Here is a 21261-nt window from a genome sequence, read left to right on the forward strand (position 1 = left end):
CCTCATTCCTACTTTTCCAAAACTCGTATTAAACCATTCCCAAACATCATATGATTTTATTCATAAATACATCAGTTTTCATAGTTATTTAACACAAGAATATTAATGTATTTTATTACAAGTGCTATGATCTTTATAGATATTTGATGTTGAGATGTTAACTGTAAATATTTGTTGAAATTCATAATGATCCTTGGTTCATCATATCAGATTATAAATTAACCAGACAGATTCAGAGTCAGTCAGATAGTTTTCCAAATTGTTCCTTCAGAAGATCAGGATTGTTCGAATGCTGTTAATAATTATATTTTAAAAAAATCAGTATAATTTTCATGATAAATTTAACCAAAACTCTCAAATAATTTTGTTTATTTATTTCAGGATTTGATTTAATTTTTCTCTTATAGACACATAATTTGGTAAGCCTAATTTATTTAATCTTCCATTCCTGGCATTAATAATACTTTATATATGATGCCAATATGCTGAGGGAGAATTGGGGACCCTCCCTTGGCCGCAGTTGAGGACATAATGATTTTAGGACCAGGACTGTATTGTACCAGAAGGACTTGATGTTATAGTATAGAAACCTCTCTTTCTAGGAAGTAGCCCCAACTAAATTTAGGATTGTCTGTGAAAGAAAAAACATGTATCCGTTTCCACCACCTCTCTATGTTGGAACAATGTATGGCAGTGCAAACTGGGAAACAATAGCAGCAGGGTGGAAAGTGATTCTGTCCCCCAGATAGCCACTATTTCATCTTTTAAGCATCTCTGGTATGTTTGATGATGTGGAAAATGTCAGTAAAGAAACTGTTTAGTTTTTTAACATCAAATAAAACTGGAACCATTATTAAAATTTTTCAAACCACTTACCAATTTTTTTTTTCTTTTTGTAATTTACCTTTTTCCTTGGTGCATTAGGTCAAATGCCTCATTGATTTTGTCAAAAGGCAGTGTGTGGGTCACCAAAGCATCCAGGTTGAATTTCTTATTCTTGTAATCAGTAACCAGTTTTGGGATAGAATCTCTACCTTTCCAACCTGTAATTTGGCCAGAAATCCAAATAAATATTTGGTGTTGACATGAACAGGTAGGTTAATCAGTGTTTGGTGGATGAGTGAACTTATGCGGTCAGATCTGGCTTGCTCCAAGTAGATTAAAGCCTCTCACATCTTCAATTCTCCATACTTTTATCTACTTAAACATTTTCTTCATAGGAACAGTTCAAGATTATTTTTCATTTCTAGATAAGAAATTATCTCTGTTTGACCAAGTTTGCTTACTGTTTCTCTATGTTGGTTCATTTTACTAGAACTTCAATATACAAATTTTAGTTATTCTTCTGTTCAAATGGTTTACTTTCTTTTATTTTCTAAGGTTTATTTTCAAGTAATTACTAAAATAGCTTTTACTTTCTTTTTTTAAAGGTTTACTTTCAAGTAATTAATACAATAGCTTTTCTGTGGTTTTTAGATGTATTCTAGGCACTCAATAGAAACAAGTTATTGTCCTGTCCTTTTCAGTAATCTTCACTATAAGAATTTGAGTACTACTATGGAGAAAATTAAAAGAAAAAAACTGACCACCAAATAATGTTCCATTCATAGTACGGCCCAATATTAGCTCTATTGGAGAAATAGTTGGTCCTTTGTCACCAATGGCTACTCCAATGAGAGTACAGGATCCCCAACCTGCTGTTGTGCAGTCCAGGGCTGCTTTCTGGAAGGTCAACAAAAAAGACTAGCTGAGTAAGTAGGAAAGTAGGACATGTCTTCAGTGTGGGTTTGTACTGTGTTTTAGGGAAAATTTATACAACTCTGCAAGGAGATAATGGAAGTCAAGCTAACGAGGTCATAGTGTTGTAGGTGGAGGCTTGGGGCTTTGCTTCAGATAGAACATTCAATAAAATTTTTGATTTATAAAAAAAAAAATTAAAAAGAAACAGAACATACTATTTCAACCTGTTTTATACCATAGTTATGCTGAACCTAGAATGAATCATTGTATATCAAGAAAAATACACATACATGAAGTTAGGAAAGATCAACAGATGATATTATAAGCTGAAATCAACAAGCTTTTGACTATTTCCAGGGGTGTAGTCTAAAATGTTTGCAATTTCAACTATTTACAATAGCTAAGATCTGGAAACAGCCCAAGTGTCCACCAGTAGACGAATGGATAAAAAAGCTGTGGTACATATACACAATGGAGTACTATGCAGCGGTAAGAAAGAAAGATCTCTTATCCTTTGAGACGACATGGAGGGACCTGGAAAGTATTATCCTAAGTGAAAGAAGCCAAGCAGAAAAAGACAAATACCACATGATCTCACTTATATACGGAATATAATGAACATAACAGTCTGAGGAATACAGTAGACCCAGACACATGGAAGTAGGGCACAGACTGACATCCCTCAGAAGAGGGGGTGGGGGGTGGGAGGGTGGGAAGAGATAAACCACAGAACTTATATGCATGTATGCATGACCAATGGACATGGACAACTAAGCCGGGGACAGGGTGGAGGTGGGGTGGGGTGGGGGGTGCCAATGGGGTAAAAAGGTAAAATATCTGTAACAAAAAAAAAAAAAAATTCATTAAAAATAAAATAAAATAAAATAAAATAAAATAAAATAAAATAAAATAAAATAAAATAAAATAAAATGTTTGCAATTTCAGCCCTGGCCGGTTTGGCTCAGCGGTTAGAGCGTTGACCTGCGGTCCTGAGAGACCCGGGTTCGGTTCCCGCTAAGGGCGCGCACCTCGTTTGCAGTTTGTCCCCGGCCCTCGTCGGTTGTGCGGGTGGCAGCCACTCGATGTGTTCCTTTCGCATCGATGTTTCTCTCTCTCTCTCTCTGTTCCTCTCTCTCCCTCCCACTCTACCTGGACAAAAAAATGAGAAAGTGTCCTCGGGTGAGGATAAAAAAAAAAAGAAAAAATGTTTGCAATTTCAGGGGTATAGAATCAAAATCTTTAAAGGCACAAAGAGAGGGTGATTACTCACTAGACCTAGGATGCGGCACATACTGTAAACTTAGTGAATCTCAAGGTAGGATAAATGAAAAGAAATGCTATTTAAAATAGAGGACAAAACAGTTAAAATGACACTGGCTGCTGCTCATGAAACTTTTCATCTGCTTCCCTAGATTTTATTTTAAAGCTGTCTTGCATTTAGGTGGAGTTATGTGACTAGTTCTGGCCAATGCACTTTGGGCAGAAGTGATGGTGTCATTTCCTACCCCAAACAGAAAAGTCTAGTGTGTGACCCGCCAGCTGTCCCTTCTCCTGATGTGACACAGAGAAGACCTCGTATTGAGATTGTGAAACCACAAACTTGAACTTTCTTGAATGGTGATTCACCACCTTAGAAGACAGTGGCCCTGGAATGTTGCATTGATCTTTGTATTTGAGAAAGAGAAAACATTGTTGTTTTAGCCTACTATAAATTTGGGATGAAGATAAAACTCTCAAAGATTGAAAATGTAAATAAGTTTTAAAAAGATATAGGTTTATAGATGGCCATTCCCCTTAGAAGCCCCATGGTAAATAGACAGTTAAAATGTTTTGAGATTAGTATTATACAAATGTAAACTTTGTCTAATATCCTTGCCATAGTCAGGGGACAATTGATTCTGACCTGTTGGAGCAGTTTTTACTTTTACAGGAGTTCCAATAGGAAGTACAGTTCTTTTTCATCACTGATAATTATATAAAAGAAGGAACTTGAGTACAGGAAATTCTCTCCATCTTCTCTCTCTGTATCTTACTAGTGACAGAACATACAATGACCTAGAACTTTAAGAATGTGTTTTAAATTTTTTATTTAATTATGTATATATTTATTATTTTGAGAATTTCTAACATTTCTAAGCAGAAACTCTTCTACTATTGGCAATTTTTATATGGCAGAATCATTTTTATTTCTGTATATGACTTAGATTCATAAAGAGGGGAAAAGACCACAGGTACTACTGGTCAACTCAAGGGAACTGCTTATACTGATTTTTGTTTTTTTCTTTCTTAATGTTTTTCCAGTTTATTTTTCTGCATTTCTGAGCTTTGCTTCAAGTAAGGAATTAACCTCCATAATGAGGACTTAGTCAAGTGGGTATTATATGCAAATTCAGGATTTTATTTAGCAGCCTCTGTTAACTTTTGATGAGACTTATTTTGAATTGTCAAAATCTTATAAAATTGTGCATTATTGTAGCTTTCTAATTGTTCTGTTGTGTCCTTTAGGTTGCTTTAGAGCATGAGACCTCATTGAAACCAAGTTCATAGCATTACTGAAAACTCCTCTGTAACCCAGATTTAACTTTCTCTAGTTATGAAAACTTTTGATGAAAGAGTAGGTAGCTAGTTCATCTGTTTACAATTAAATAAATTACATCTCTCTCCTTTTTTTTTGGTACGTGCCCCTAGCGGGACCCGAACCTGGAACTCGTTGGTCGGCAAGCCGACGCTCCAACCGCAGAGCTCCGGCCAGGGCATAAATTACATCTCTTAAAATTGGGGTAGTCTAGTGTAATTCTATTCCTTAATTTAAAATACATTTCTTGGTATAATAAATCAGTGAAAAATAGAACTAGCCCAGTTTTAGGTCAGTGGTTCTCAACTTGAGAAACGTGGACACTCTATGGACACCTGGGCCCCTAACTCATGAGAATACCTAAGGTGTGGTCCATTCACTGGCACTAACAGCAACAACTGCCCAGGCATTTATAAAGTAGAGCCAGTGTTGAGAAAATCTGTACCAGGGAAATGAGGTAAATAGGCTGCATTTCAGGGTTTGTAAAACAGTTGAGCTGTGGGGGGAGGGGTGTGTGTGGCGCACGGCGGCGGCAGGTGCCCAGCGCAGGGCTGAGCTCTGAACACGGGGGAGCAGGGCAGGGCAGGGAGCTCGCCATGCAGGGGTCTTCAGCAAGGGCCAACCTTTATCGAGCGCTCATCATCTTCCAGATCCTCTTTCCAACACGTATCCTGTTACAACGGAAGGATTCTGGGAGGAAACACCCAGGCCCGCAGCCTGCTGCTCTCAGCAGCTCTTCCCGGTCTCCACTCTCCTCTGGGGAACTCACGGGTCACTGAGGACCACAGGGAAGGACCAGCAGAGCCTGCTCCAGTCAGAGCCTAGACTTCATGTCCTCGCCTGCCCCAGAGGAGGGAGCCAGGAGCCAGGCTGTGCGAAGGTGTAAATAAAAGGACACAACACACTTCACAGCTTTCACCAATGAAATAAGAAGGAGCTCTAGGCAGATGATGTAGTTGATGAATTCTTTTGTCGTTTCATTCAAAACCAAACAAAACAAACCTCTACTTAGAGGTTTTGAGCAAAGGGCATTAAATGGATATGTGCTGGGTAATAAGCCTGGGCACTCTGGCCAGTTAACTTTTCCATGTGTTGCCTGTGCGGCTGTCTGTCCCTGCTTTCTGGCACTTTCCGGAGTAGGATAATAGACAGGGCTGGCTCCATGGGCCCTGCAGGTCAGGGAGCCCGTCCGGAGAGGAGAAGACATCCGAATGAAAGGAGATTGTAGTGTTTAGGAAGAAGAGATTTACTTTTTAGTTTTGCAGTGTGTGTGTATTTCATGTGTTGAAAATTTCAAATATGTAATTTGGACCTAATTTTGCAGCCCATTTACTGAGGTCTGACGGAGAGAACTGGATTGTGTGTAGGTTGCGGGCCTCTCCCTGCTCTGCCTTTTATGGGAGTGGGAACCTTAGGCTGTAGGATGACACCAGTCACATTCTCTTACTCCTCTTTAAAATTTTACATTTCTAAATTGTCTCAGAATTTCATGTGGAAGAATAAACAGAAATATTAATAACATAAATATTGAATAGTAATCAGTAATATTTATTAATGGATTAAGTATAAATTATAATATACTAAATAATATTGAACATATTATTGGTAAACATTGCTTGTCATATAAATATATAGTTTATGCACATATAAATATATTAAATTAAATATGAAAAGTATAGTCATATATTCATACTGTCAAGGTTTATGAATGTCAATAAGTAGTACTTACTATATACTCTTATAAAAAATGTACATACCATGGTTTCAGATCCACCAGCACAGTCAAATGCAAAATCCACACCCCCATTGGTCATTTCAATGATGGCCTCCTGGATGGGTTTCTGGAGGTCTCTGGGATTGAGGCAGTCAGTAGCTCCAAGGGCTCTGGCCTTTGCAAACTTCTCGCTGTTGATATCAATAGCTATGATTCTGGAAGCTCCTGCAACTTTGCAACCAATTAAAGCAGAAAGGCCGACGCCTCCCAGGCCAAAGATGGCACAAGTAGAACCTGGGGTCACCTGCAGGCAGGAAATTTGTAAGTTAACTTAAAGCAGCTGGTCCCACTTTTTTCAAGGTACAGAGTGAGGTGGGTGCAGGAACAACACATAAGGACTGCCTGTGATAAGACTGAGTGATATACAGCCACGTGGGGAAATGACCAGTGTGACAATGGAAGAGTCACTGACTGAATTTGGAGAATCATTTGAGGGCCATTAGGATCATCAGTTTATAAGGAACAAGCCCAAGTGGAAATCATCTCCTTGTGTTCTTTTCCCTTTAGTGGTAGCAGAGCAAAGTTCTAAAGCTCACACATCACAAAGGGTTCATTGTTTGCCCTTTAGAATAGATCCACAAGTAATTTACTGTCTATATTTCTAATAAGCCTTATTTGTTTGTATTAATGTTACAGAGAATGGGCATCTCTTACTTTATTCGTGATGTTGGGTATGTATATACTAGTTTTTGCTATTTAGGGGAAATAAAAATTTATTTGTATATATTCAGAATATCATTTTATATACACTCTGTACTATTTAGTATAATATTGTGACCTGTGTTTAGTTTATTTCCAAGTAGATTTTTCTAGAGATTTTGTTGAAAAGCTTGCCTGTCTCATTGAAAGTAGAAATGCATTTTCCCCAAATAGCAATGTTGTACTCAGTAGTTGGATTCTCAGGCCAGCTCACAACAATGTATACATTGAAACACTGCACACATTGTGTCATATAACCAGACCCCTGAGTGTAAAACTGCTTTTGATTGCAGTGCTGGGTGGTCACTATAAAATACCCCTTCCCTTTGATTTTCTATCTGTAGAAAACACTGTTATAGTCTATTCTCATACTTCCAAAGATCTCCGTGAAATGTTAATTTGGCAGTAAAGGATATAAGCAAATTAGAAAGATTTAAGGGTGCTGGTAATGATGTGGGAGGTCCCCAATAATTATACAGAGTCGTTGCATCACTTTTCCCCCCAGAAGTAAATTAAGCTTTATAAAGGTCTTGCCTTCTGTTGAGTATTACTAATACTTCCCTTCCCTTTTCTTGCTACTATCAGAGTTATTTTTCTTCTTGAGCATCTCCTGAGGTTGTTTAGCTGTTTCTCAACAGTGGGAAGAACATGTCCTGGGAATTTAGATCAACTTGACTAGATTTAAAAGAAAATATAGCTGAATCACCAGTGTTAATATTTCTTAAGTAAGGTTGAAGTGGGAGAATGTGAGAGTCTGAATGGAGTCCAGAAAAGGAGATACGTGTAGCCCAAAGAGTGATGATTCTTCCTTGAGACTTGAATGCTATCTACAGGAGAATATGCCTTGATTGCCAAGGTCAATAGACTTTAACTCCACCCAACTAACATCGCCTCTCCAGAAGCCTTCAGGTTGTAGTTTGGCTTCCCATACAACTCTTAATTTTTATTAATGAGTGAATGAACAAGTGGTGTTTTAGGGGGAGATTACATGCTGATGGCCAAGAGCAGCACCCCTCTGTGCATCAGGGAGGAAGCAGGAGTGGCCACGTGGAGATGGGTGAGGTCTCTGCAGTTTCCATTGTCTCATGACTCGTACAAAATGAGTACAAAAATAGGGGACACATTTTAACAGGCTGTATTTACATTAGGGTGGTCTACAATATAACATACAAGTATAGGGAAAAAAATGAACATGAATTGGGTACCAACTATATGCCAGCCAGTGAGCCAGCTGTCTTACACATGTAATATGTTTTAATTATTCCCACAGTAATTTGTAGTAAGTATTATTATAGAGAGGTAGGAGCAGAAAGGTTAAATGACTTGCCTCAAATCACAGAGGTGATACACGGCATAGCCAGGTTTGAAGACACTTCTAGCTGCTTTACCATGCTGCCTCCTAATAACTTCTATTTTATAGATTCTGATGACTAACTATTTACCTTGGCCGTGTTGATTGCAGCTCCATAGCCAGTAGAAAACCCACATCCAAGCAGACAGACTCTCTCTAAATTTGCATCATCATCTATTTTGGCAATATTAGTATCTGATACGACAGTGTACTGAGAGAAGGTACTGGTCCCCATGAAATGGTAAACGGGTTTTCCTTTGCAGGTAAACCTGCTGGTTTTGTCTGCCATTACTTCTTGCTGAACAAGAAGATTTTCAAATTCACTAAAGAATTGAAAAAAAAAAAGATACAAAAAGGAGAAAGTAAATGGATCATTGGTTACTCTCCTGGGAAAAAAAAGTTAGGTGTTATGTATTTGTTATGACAATTTTATAGTATGTTGAAATTAAGAAAATGACTTGGGACTTTTGCCCTAATTTTTAATATATATATATGTATATACACACACACACACACACACACACACACATATATATTATATACACATTTTATATATTATATAAATAACATACTTTTAATATTTTATATATAATATACTATAATACATAGTAAATATATAAATTATATATAAAATATAATATAAACAATATGTATAATATAAGATATTATATAATAAATATAATATTCAGGAGTTATCTAAAGATAATAATGATAATAAACTGTTCATTGAATATTTATTATGTCCCAGAAGGTCTTTTAAGGGTATTACATGTTTAAATTCTAAATTTAAAATCTAGCTCTAAGACATATCTATTTGGCCTTGGAACAAATTATTTACTGTGCCTCATTGCATCCCTCCTCCTCTTCTGTAGAAGTAGCAGTTATTCTGAATTTGGCATTTATCATTCCAGTGATGTAATTGTATCTTTACTAATACACATGTAACCATAAACAAGATATCATATTGTTTTGTATGTGACACCTTACTAAATATATCTGTCAGCAACTTCTTTCCCATAACGTTATTTGTATGAGATCACAGTGGTCCCCTCTTATCCCTGTGGGATGTGTTCCAAGACCACCAGTGGATGCCTGAAACCTTGGATAGTTCTGAACCCTATATATACTATGTTTTCCCCTATACATACATACCTTTTCACTTAAAGGAAGCACTTCACAGATTCTCGTAGTGTATCTGAATTGCCAGCATCACTACTGTTATGCTTGGGCCATAATTAGGTAGGGTAAGAATGATTTGAACACAAGCGCTGAGATACTGTGATAGTGGATCTAATAACCAAGACCATTACTATGTGACTAACAGGCAAGGAGCACTTACGCTGGACAGAGAGATGATTCACTTTCGGGGTGGGATGAGGCAGGATGAAGTAAGATTTCATCCCACTACTCAGAATGGCATGCAATTTAAAACTATAAATTGTTTATTTCTGGGTTTTTCCCTTTAATATTTTGGGACCACAGTTTACCATGGGTAATTGAAACTTTGGAAAGTGAAACCATGGATAAGGGGGACTGTAGTATTCTGTGTTGATACATGTAGATCAAGTTTAGCCATTTTCATAATTATATAGTATCTAGTGTGTTGTTACATAGTAATTTGTTAATCCAATGATTTTCAACCTGTGTGCCATGGTACACTGGTGTGCTGTAGGAATTTTTAAAACATGCAATACCTGACTATTTAGTCAGGGTTACTGACCTCGTTCCCCTTAGCTTCTCAAATAAAAAAATGGCAACAGCCAACACAATAGCTGTTTGGTGTGAATGAATCCAAATACACCTACTTTTATTGTCAGATCAGCCAGGAATACCTATTTATGTGTGCCGCAGAACTGTAGTTATTAGTTTATGTGTGCCATGATATGAAAAAGGTTGAAAATCGTTCTGTTGATGTGTTCTTTAATTAATGGACATTTGTGCTATTTTCAATTGTTTGCCATTATAAACAATGTTGCAATAAACTTTGTAGCACATGTCTTCTTGAGTGATTTTGTAAGTTTCTTGAACACACCTGAGTAGAATTGGTGAATAGAAAGTAGGCACCTCTTCAACTTCATTTAGGTATTGCCAATGTACGTACTGTCTAAAATATTTGTACCAATTTATATGCTTACTAACAGTATACAAAGCTTACCTGAGTTTTGCACAGAAATTTGTGAGTGGACTCAGACAGAACTTGCACTTTTGACATTGAGGCATGTAGAGTGGAATTACTTTGTCACCTGGAAAAAATGACCGTATGTCAGATGGTGCCCATAAATGTTACCTATAAATAGTTTCTACTGGATGAATCAGTGGAAATCCCATTCTTTATGGTGTACATTTTATGCTCAGCACAAAGTATAGGTGGCTAGAGCATTTTGTCAGTCTACGAGATGGCTGATTTCCCCAAGCATTACATACACTTTTTCTTGTTTTCTCTGCTGGGCAGACAAGCAACAAATCTGTATGATCCCATCAGGTGAAAATTCCTACCTGAGATTCTGCTGTCCTGGCAGTTTTCTACATCATGACTATTTTTTATTACATTTCTAAACACCTGTGTGGAAATAGAACATCCTTATATACAGGAGAGTTGGACAGTGACAGGCTAGATATGGAGAGTAAACTTTGCACCATCATCGTGTTTCATTATTTGTTTTACTCTCAGATTCCACATTTTCGACTTTTTATTCAATTCTTATTTAAAAATGGTTTCACCATGGCTAGTTTGGATCAGTGGTAGACTGTCGGGCCTCTGACCAATTGGTCTTGAGTTCAATTCCCGCCTAGGGCACATACTTCAGTTGCGGGTCCTCCCCAGCCCTGACCAGGGTCGTGCGGGAGGCAACCAGTCGATGTGTTTCTCACGTCAATGTTTCTCTCTCTCTCTCTCTCTCCCTCCTACTCTATCTGAATTAAAAACTAAACAATAAAAATGGATTCTATCCTTTGATGACCAAGGTCTAATAATAACTAACATTTGTTCAACATTTGGTATCTGCTAGACACCATTCTACCTGCTTACTTGTATTGTCTCATCTAATTCTCAGAACCACCATTTGAGATGGGAACTATTATTGTCCCCACTTTATTTTATCTTATTTTTTTGTTGAGAGTATTACAGATATACGCCACCCCCATTGACTCCCTCCTCTTCACTCCAACCTCCCTTCCTGCCTTACCATATTATTGTCTGTTTCCACTGGTTATGCATATATGCAAATAAATTCTTTGGTTTATCTCTTCCCACCCCATGTTCCCCTTTTCTAAAGCATTTCTCCTTTAGAAAGCAGAAATCTGACTTACAGAAAAGTGACTTAACTGGCTAAGGTCACACAGCCAGAGCTGAAAGTACATTGGCCAGACTCCTTCATGGATGCAAAACTTTCAGGAGTGATTGGTTTTTATGATCTTGTTTGGAATGAAAGACACTAATATACCTCAAAGTTTGGATCATTCCCATTAAAGAAAGAAAGAAGAAAATGGTATTCCTGTCTGACAAGTGAGGATGACATAGTCCATATTCCATTATCTGGTGGATCTGTTATGAAATCTGAAGTAAGTAATTTCAGTCATTGGTATATTTCATTTACATATTATTTTTTATCTTTTAAACCTCTCGAGAAATACTTAAGCTAACATTGGCATATGTGTAATATTTCTCACTTAAGTTACCTATACAATGAGCTACCTCATTATTTGAATTCTTTATAATATTTAATTAGTTTTCTGTTTTATTTAGAGGAGGTTGTTATAAGTTGTCATTTCTGCCTCCACAGAAGCTTCGGTTTAATCTCACTTTGCAACTTGGCTTCATAGGACAGTTTCTGTGCTATATGTAAATAAAGTGACCATAGCCCCACATTTTACTAGACAATAGTGATTTCAAGTATTTTGTCTCATTGTTCAGCTGTGACAGATTGTGTTTCTCACTTTTGCTTTGCAAAAGATGGTCCCCTTAAATAGAGATTGATTATGGCCCGCAAAGCCAGGAATATATCAGGAATTATCTCTGAGATATCCTGACATTTCCACTTATTGGAATCAGAAAATAAAATACCTGGTTTGCAGTTGGTCACTCCTGGCCCAACACTTTCCACGATTCCTGCCCCCTCATGGCCAAGGATCACTGGGAAATTGGCCTCCATAAATTTAGGATGGATAATATGGGCATCAGTATGGCACAGGGCAGTGGCGATTATCTGCAAAGCAACCGCATACTTGAGTCGTTTCTGTAATGTATCATTGGGGTTATTAGTGAATAATTTTAGGATAATTTCATTATCATCGTGAGACGTAACAATACTTTTAGAGTTCAACACAAAAACAAATAATACTTTGAAAAAAACCTAATAAAAATATATTAGAATATATCCTTTTCTTCTTATACCTTTGTTTTCTGTCTTTTACTGTCATTGGAAAATTATAAAAGAGATAAAATTGGCAGTTACTGTCTCCAGAAGAGGAGAAATCAAAATCATAAGGAAAATATAAACAAAGTCTAATAGGCAGGGGGCATGGGAAGAACAGAGGTTTCTAGGACTTGTTCAAATTTTGTTGAAATGACATGAAATGAAATTGAGGTAGTAAAAATTTTATAGTTAAAAGTTGAGATATCAAGTAAAAGATTATCTAAATTAATTACTGCTGTATCTTTGTATTCTTCTTCTTCTTCGTCTTCTTCAAGATTCTGCTCGTGAGGGTATCCCATCCATTCTCCTGTTCAATGAATGTGGTGGTTGGAGGGAAGACACAAACCTGGCCAGCCAGCTCTGGGGACAGTGGAGAATTATCCCCACTTGCTGTCTAGGATCTGTCTGCGCAGTGTGGGCTCTTCCCCCTGCTCACCCACTCCTGGTCCCTCACCCGGGCACCAAGGCCCTATGCTGCTCAGGGCAGCACTTCAGTTTTTCCACTCCCTTGTTTCAAACCACATTCTCTGTCTTCCAATATTTTCCAGTAATTGGCAACTGGAAAAACAAAATGAAAACCTAACTAAATCTAACCCAATGTGAATTTCTTAAGGTTAATGATTGATGTTAAAGTACTTTAGTTAAAATGTAAGCTCATTATCAATAACTACGGATAAATAATGATTAATTGACCCCTCCTGGGGATAAGGCTTGTTTTTATCTGAACCGGGAATATAATCCCCACGCTGAGAACTCCAGGGGTTCCGGCCTGACCGGACAGAAGCTCAGACTGTCCTAGTGCCTTGTCTGTCTTGCCCTGGGAAAGGCCCCACTCACCTGAATTCGAACTTCATGTGCCTTCGGGGGAGCTACCTCTACCTCTTCTATGCGGAGGGGCTTGTCTGCTTCCCAGGCTATGGCTGCTTTGCATTTGATAACCTGGGAGAGAGAGGGGGAGGGGGAGGCACAGAGGGAAGAGGAGAGGTGGGGGAGGAGTGGAGAAAACATGGGAGAGAGAAAGAGAATAATATGGGAAACAGATGAAAAAGCATGTTGATACTATAATTTCATGAAAGGAGTTATAGAGTTTGTGGCTGGATTTTATGTATAAATTTATTACTTTAAAGAATAGTGATATTCATTGAAAATAAGAGTTTATGATCTACACTATAGTCATTGCACTTTTAATTTTTGAAAAGAAAATGTGCATTACAGTTTGCCCTAATACAATGCCTTGATTTTTTTCTCCCCATCGCCAACAGAGAGGATACACTTATAGCATTTTGACAGGGTAGGTGGCCAATAAGTATTCGTTGACTGAACAGTTTGTGATCACCTCTGCATTACCTGAGTGTCTATTGCTAGCCCATAGATGTGTTTTTACAGGTTTGCTGTCATAGTATGATGCTCCCTGGGACCAGAAGCTACTGACCTCACCAGGGCCCTTGTGACAGCTCCCAGCACTGTCCCAATCCCCTAAAGCAAAGTCTGCATTTGAACAAGAGCCAGGTGATTCTTGTGCCCACAAACATTTCAGAAGTGAGGCTTAAATATGATGAAATTTATCAGTAGCATATAAATTAAATAAAAATGTGGTCTCTTTGCAAGAATTTGGATAAAAATGTATAAAAAGAAATTAAGCAGTACTCTAAATTAATTTCATAAGTTAAGCAGGATTCTACACTTAAAATTTTATTTAATCTGTTGACATATTTTCACTTTTAAATGTGAGTAACATTGAAAGAAAGTAGAAAGAAAGAAACAAACCTATAATTTTCCATTCAAATGCTACAATTTTGCTTTTTCCTAGTCTTTGATAACATGAATACATATTTTTATAGTAGTTATATAGTTTTAAACTATATTTTAAAATATCACTAGTCTTAGTTACAAATGCAATATATATTAATTATGAGAAATTTCAAAATACAAATAAGAACAAAAGAAATAAAATATGCCTGTAATTTTATGAGGTAAATTCTTTGAGTTATCACCAAATGGGATTTTATTATATGTGATATTTTTCTTTGTTTGTTTTCTTAATAGCTTTGTTGAGATATGATTCACATACCATACAACTTACCCATTTAAAGTATATATTTCAGTGGTTTTTAGTATATTCACAAATAATGGGCAACTGTCACCACAATCAATTTTGAAATATTTTCATCACCTCAAGGTTATTTACTTAAGACTTTTTTAAAAAAAATCTTTATTGTTTAATGTAGAATGTATTACAGATGTTCCTCATTTTTCCCCCATTGACCCCCTCCTCCCCACTCCCGCCCCCCTCCCACCTTTTCCCACACTATTGTCTGTGTCCATTGGTTATGCATATAAGTTCTTTAGTTTATTTCTTCCCACCCCCAACACCCTTCCCTTTAAGGTTTGTCAGTCTAGCAGTGAAGTTGTACTCTTAGTCCCTTCACCTTTTTCACCCATTCCCTCAAGCCCCCTCCCATCTGGCAACCAACAAAATGTTCTCTGTATCTATGAGAATGTTTCTGTTCTACCTGTTCATTGTGTTTGTAGATTCCATTGTTGATAGATATGTATACATTGCCATGTTGTTTGTTCATATATTTTATCTTTTTCTTCAAAAAGACCCTTCATCATTTCATACAATAACAGTTTCGTGGTGATGAACTCTTTTAACTTTTTAAGTTTCATATAAAGAAACTCTTTATATGGCCATGGATTCTAAATGACAGCTTTGCAGGATAGAGTAATCTTGGTTGTAGGTTCTTGCTTTTCATCACTCTGAATATTTCTTGCCACTGCCTTCTGGCCTGCAAAGTTTCTTTTGAGAAATCAGCTGACAGCCTTATGGGAACTCCCTTGTAGGTAACTAGCTGCCTTTCTCTTGCTGCTTTTAAGATTCTCTCTTTGTCTTGAAACTTTTGCATTTTGATGATGATGTGTCTTGGTGTGGGCCTCTTGGGGTTCATCTTGTTTGCGACTCTCTGTGCTTCCTGGACTTGTATGTCTGTTTCCTTCACCAAGTTAGGGAAGTTTTCTGCCATTATTGTTTCAAACAGGTTTTCAATTTCTTGTTCTCGCTCTTCTCCTTCTGGCACCCCCAAGATGCGAATGTTGGCATGCTTGAAGTTGTCCCAGAGGCTCCTTACACTATCCTCATTTTTTTGGATTCTTTTTTTCTTTTTGCTGTTCTGATTAGGCATTTTTGTGCTTCCTTATATTCCAAATCGATAGTTTGCTTCTTTGATTTAAGTACTCTATTATTGAATCTGTGTAAATTATTCTTTATTTCAGTTAATGCCTCCTTCATTTCTGACTGTGCATCCATCATTTCTGAGTGGTTCTTTTTTATGCTCTTGAGGCCCTCACTAAGTTCACTGAGGTTCTCACTAAGTTCATTGAGCATCCTTATAAGCAGTATTTTGAACTCAGCATCTGTTAGGTTGCTTATCTCCATTTCGCTTAGTTCTTTTCCTGAGGTTTTGTTCTGTTCTTTCATTTGGGACCTGTTTCTTTGTCTCCCCATTTTGGCTGCCTCCCCATGTTTGTTTCTGTGCATTACTTAATGAGAGGTATGGGGCTAGCTGAGACCAGATGCTGCTCATTTGAAAGAATTTAGGAAAAACCTGAAACAGGATCCAAGACAGGCCAATCTTAAGGTTAAGCAAGTGGCAACAGCTTGGGGGGCCCTGAAAGTTGGGTGGGGCGGGGCCTCAGGGAGTCAGCAGGGCGGGGCTACCAGTGTGAGCCAGGTTGCTGGAGTCCCAGGTATGGCGACTGTCTGCCGCCCCAGGGAAGGGCTCACCAAAGGAACAAAGGCCTCTGACAGCACATTTGTCCGGGAGAAAGCCCCCTCTCCAGCCCTCGCTCCAGTGCCAAACAGCTGAGTTCTTCCCTGTGTGTCTCTGGTGCCCCTCAAGCTGCCTCCCCTCCGAGCTTAGAGGGAGAGAGTCCGATGAGTCCGTGCGCGGGCCCTGTAGGGAGCTGCCTGGGGCTCCAGCCGCATCAGCTTTCCTGAGCCTCAGTTCCTGCTGGTTTTTCCAGCCAGAAGTTATGGGGACTTCTCTTCCTGGCACTGGAACCCTGAGCGGGGCACCTAGTGTGGGACGGGGACCCCTCAGTCCTCAGGAAGGACCTTCCCAGCCGAGGTGTCCTCCTGATTTTTATCCGCCACACGTGGGTGTGGGACCAGCCCGTCCGTCTCCGCCCCTCCTACCAGTCTGGATGTGGCTGCTGCTGTAATTCCGTAGTTGTAGGACTTCCATTCAGCTTGATTTCAGGCAGTTTTGAATGATGGTTGTTCTGTAGTTTAGTTGTAACTTTGATGTGGTTGTGGGAGGACGCGATACCGCATTTACCTACGCTACCATCTTGACCGGAAGTCTGTATGTGATATTTTTAATCTACTTTTTCTGCTTATTAATACACTATGACCATTTTCCACATTCTCTCTAACAATAATTTTAGAAAATGCTAATTCTATTTTATGGTTATAGCAGTTACCCAAACGTTTTTTGTTTTTTCTCACCATTATAAATAATATTTAATTTTATATCCTAGTGGTAAGCATTATGGCAAATCTAAAGTAATTTTTTACAGTAAATTACTAGAGATGCTTTTGATCAACTTTAAATGGATGCCTTCTGAGAGTCACTTAAATCGAAGCTTCTGAAGGAAGCTTCTTCTAGCAAATATATACAAAAAAGAAGAATTGAACAAAGACATAGTGCATTTGCTTACTTTGCCCTGGGTGCCCATTATTCTTTGGGAAACTTGCCTCGGAGGCTTCTCTCGGATTTAAGAAGTTCTTCCCCTTCTGTCCAGGATGCTCTCTGTAAACTGGATTGAACTCTCATGGAATAAATACCACCCTGCTCGTCTATGCTCCGATCACTCTCCTGTCCTGTTGCTGGAATCCACATCTCCGCCCATACACACCACGTGATTTGTGCTATCCTACTTGAGCTGCAAACAACCTTTGCTCCCAGCCATTATTTGGAGAAGGTTTTTGTTTACTTGTTTTATTTCCTTTTACTGCTAAATATTAGATAATAGATAAAAGCTTATGAAACATGTATTAATGTGTTAATACAAAATTATAAAGGATATTGCCACTGCTTCAGAATTTTTTATCTACCCATCCTTTCCTTCACAACCCTAATAAATTTTCTTTGCATTTCTTCATGATTTATGCTCCTGTGTGAGTATTGTTCAGATTTACTTAATAAAATCTTTATATGAATGAAATCTTAGTGCATGTCTTTTTTCATGTTTTTTTTCTGTCAACTCCATGTTTGTGAGATTCACCCACATTGCTTGTGGTTGTTTATTTTCATGATCATTTATTTTCCTTTTCTTTTTTTTTTTTTAATTTTAATTTTTTAAAATTTATTTTTGTTACAGATGTGTCTCATTTTTTCTTCATTGACATACTCCTCCTGATCATCACCCCCCCACCCTGTCCTCAGCATTGTTGTCTATGTCCATTGGTTACGCATACATGTATGTAAGTTCTGTGGTTTCTCTCTCTCCACCAACCCCTGACAATCTCTCCTGAAGTTTGCCAGTCTGCACCCTACTTCTATGTTTCTGGGTCTATTTTGTTCATCAGTTTGTTTTTTTTCATTATATTACACAAATAAAAGATCATGTGATATTTGTCTTTCTCTGATTGGCTTGTTTTGCTTAGAATAGTACTCTTCAGGTCCCTCACTGTCCTCTCAAAGAATGAGAGATCTTTCTTTCTTACAGCTGCATAGTACTCCATTGTGTATATGTACCATTGCTTTTTTATCCATTCGTCTACTGATGGACACTTGGGCTGTTTCCAGATCTTAGCTATTGTAAATAGTGCTGCTATGAACATGGGGTACATATATTCTTTCTGATTGGTGTTTCACGCTTCTTAGGATATATTCCTAGAAGCGGGATCACTGGGACAAATGGAAGTTCAATTTTTGATTTTTTGAGGTAACATCATATTCATATTGTTTTCCATAGTGGCTGCACAATCTGCATTCCCACCAGCAGTGTATTAGAGTCCCCTTTTCTTCACACCCTCGCCAACACTTGTTGTTTGATGATTTGTTGATGGTGGCCATTCGGACAGGTGTGAGGTGATACCTCATTGTTGTTTTAATTTGCATCTCTCTGATGATTAGTGATGTTGAGCATTTCTTCATATGTCTCTTGGCCATTTGTATGTCCTGTTTGGAGAAGTGTCTATTCAGCTCCTCTGACCATTTTTTAATTGGGTTCTCTGTCTTCCTTTTGTTGAGTTGTATGAGCACTCTATATATATTGGAAATTAACCCCTTATCTGATGTATTATTGGCAATGATGTTCTCCCATAGAGTGGCTAGCCTTTCTGTTTTGATGATTGTATCTTTCATTGTGGAGAAGCTTTTTAGTTTGATGTAGTCCCATGTGTTCATTTTCTCCTTTGTTTCTATTGCCTTAGGTGATGTATCAGTGAAAATTCTGCTGCGTATGATTTCTGAAATTTTGTTGACTACAGTTTCTTGTAGGATTTTTATGGATTCATGAGTCACATTTAAGTCTTTTATCCATTTTGAGTTTATTCTTGTGTATGGTGTAAATTGATGGTCTAGCTTCATTTTTTCTTTTTTTGCATGTAGCTGTCCAATTTTCCCAACACCATTTATTAAGAGGCTGTCTCTACTCCACTGTATGCTCTTACCACCTTTGTCAAATATTAATTGAGCATATTGCATTGGGTCCATTTCTGGGTTCTCTGTTCTGTTCCACTGGTCTATATGCCTGTTCTTGTGCCAGTACCAGGCTTTTCTGATTACAGTGTATTACCTGAAATCTGGTAATGTGATTCCTCCAACTTTGTTTTTTTTTCAAGATTGCTGTGGTTATTCGAGGTCTTTTTTGGTTCCATATGAACTTTTGAAGTACTTGTTCTAATTCTGTGAAGTATGCCATTGGTATTTTGATGGGGATTGCATTGAATCTATAGATTGCTTTGGGTAGTATGGACATTTTAATGATATTAATTCTTCCTATCCATGAACAAGGTATGTGCCTCCACTTTTTTATATTTTCCTCTATTTCTTTTTTTCAATGACCTGTAGTTTTCTGTGAAAAGGTCCTTTACTTCTCTCATTAAGTTTATTCCTAAGTTATCTTAATTTTTTTGCTGCGATGGTAAATGGGATTGTTTTTTTAGTTTGTCTTTGTGTGAGTTCATCATTGGTGTATAAGAATGCTGTCGATTTCTTGACATTAATTTTGTAGCCTGCTACTTTTCCAATTTATTTATTAATCTAGTAAATTTTTGATGGAGTCTTTGGGGTTTTCTGCATATAGTATCATGTCATCTGTGAATAATGACAGTTTCACTTCCTCCTTTCCAATTTGAGTCCCCTTTATTTTTTTCTTCCTGTCTGATTGCTGTGGCTAAGACTTCCAGTACTATGTTAAATAAGAGTGGCAAAAGTGGCCATCCCTGTCTTGTTCCTGTTCTTAAGTGAAATGCCTTTAGTTTTTGCCCACTGAATATGATGTTGGCTGTAGGTTTTTCATATATGGCCTTTATTATGTCGAGATATGCTCCCTGTATTCCCAGATTGCTGAGTGTTTTTATCATAAATGGATGCTAGATTTTGTCGAATACTTTTTCAGCATCTATTGATATGATCATATAATTTTTATCTTTCATTTTGTTTATGTGGTGTATCACATTTATTGATTTGCGAATATTGTACCAGCCTTGCATCCCTGGGATGAATCCCACTTGATCATGGTGAATAATTTTTTTGATGTATTGCTGGATTCGATTTGCTAGTATTTTGTTCAGAATTTTGGCATCTATGTTCATCAAGAATATTGGCCTATAGTTTTCTTTTTTTGTAGTGGCTTTTTCTGGTTTTGGAATTAGACTTATGCTGGCTTCATAAAACGAGTTTGGAAGTCTTCCTTCTTGAATGTTTTGAAATAGTTTGGGGAGAATGGTTGTTAGTTCTTCTTTGAATGTGGTAAAACTCCCCTGTGAAGCCATCCGGGCCTGGGCTTTTGTTTGCTGGGAGAGTCTTGATTACATCTTCAATTTCTTTTGTTGTTATTGGTCTGTTCAAGTTTTCTATCTCTTCTCGGTTCAGTTTTTGGAGCCTATGTGTGTCTAGAAATTTGTTCATTTTGCTTAGATTGTCGAATTTGTTGCTGTATAACTGTTCATAATATTTGCTAATGAATCTTTGTATTTCTGTGGTGTCAGTTATTGTTTCTCCTCTTTCATTACTGATTTTGGGTATTTGGGTTCTCTCTCTCTGTTTCTTGGTGAGCCCATCAATCTTGTTTATCTTTTCAAAGAACCAGCTCTTTGTTTCATTGATCTTTGAATTGTTTTTTTTTTTTTTTTTTTGGTCTCCATGTAATTTATTTCTGCTCTTACCTTTACTATTTCTTTTTTCCTACTTGCTCTGGGTTTTTCTTTTTGAATACTTTCTAGTTATTTAAGTTGTAGGGTTAGAAAACTAATTAGGAAATTTTTTGTTTTTTGAGGTAGGCCTGTAGTGATATGAACTTCCCTCTCAGGACTGCTTTCACTGCATGTCATAGATTTTGTGTTGTTGTGTGTTCATTTTCATTGGTTTCCAGAAAGTTTTTAATTTCTTCCTTGATCTCCATGGCAACCCATTCATTTTTCAATAACATGCTATTTAGCCTCCATTTTTTCAAATGTCTTTGCATGTTCTTGTTG

The 21261-nt window shown here is 37.6% G+C and overlaps 1 protein-coding gene across 1 annotated transcript; it reads right to left on the reverse strand.

Moving 5' to 3' along the window:
• Positions 1–267: 267 nt before the first annotated feature.
• Positions 268–17291, reverse strand: LOC118630665 (all-trans-retinol dehydrogenase [NAD(+)] ADH4-like). The gene is made up of 9 exons (XM_036262604.1): positions 17274–17291; positions 13392–13493; positions 12203–12344; positions 10295–10382; positions 8231–8462; positions 6073–6333; positions 1587–1722; positions 905–1043; positions 268–292 (listed from the first exon to the last, which is right to left on the reverse strand). Exons 1-9 carry the CDS (start codon positions 17289–17291, stop codon positions 268–270), a joined length of 1143 nt encoding a protein of 380 aa, XP_036118497.1.
• Between the last annotated feature and the right edge of the window lie 3970 nt (positions 17292–21261).

Source organism: Molossus molossus, unplaced genomic scaffold, assembly GCF_014108415.1.
Source record: "Molossus molossus isolate mMolMol1 unplaced genomic scaffold, mMolMol1.p scaffold_m16_p_1, whole genome shotgun sequence".
Classification (NCBI taxonomy): Eukaryota; Metazoa; Chordata; class Mammalia; order Chiroptera; family Molossidae; genus Molossus; species Molossus molossus.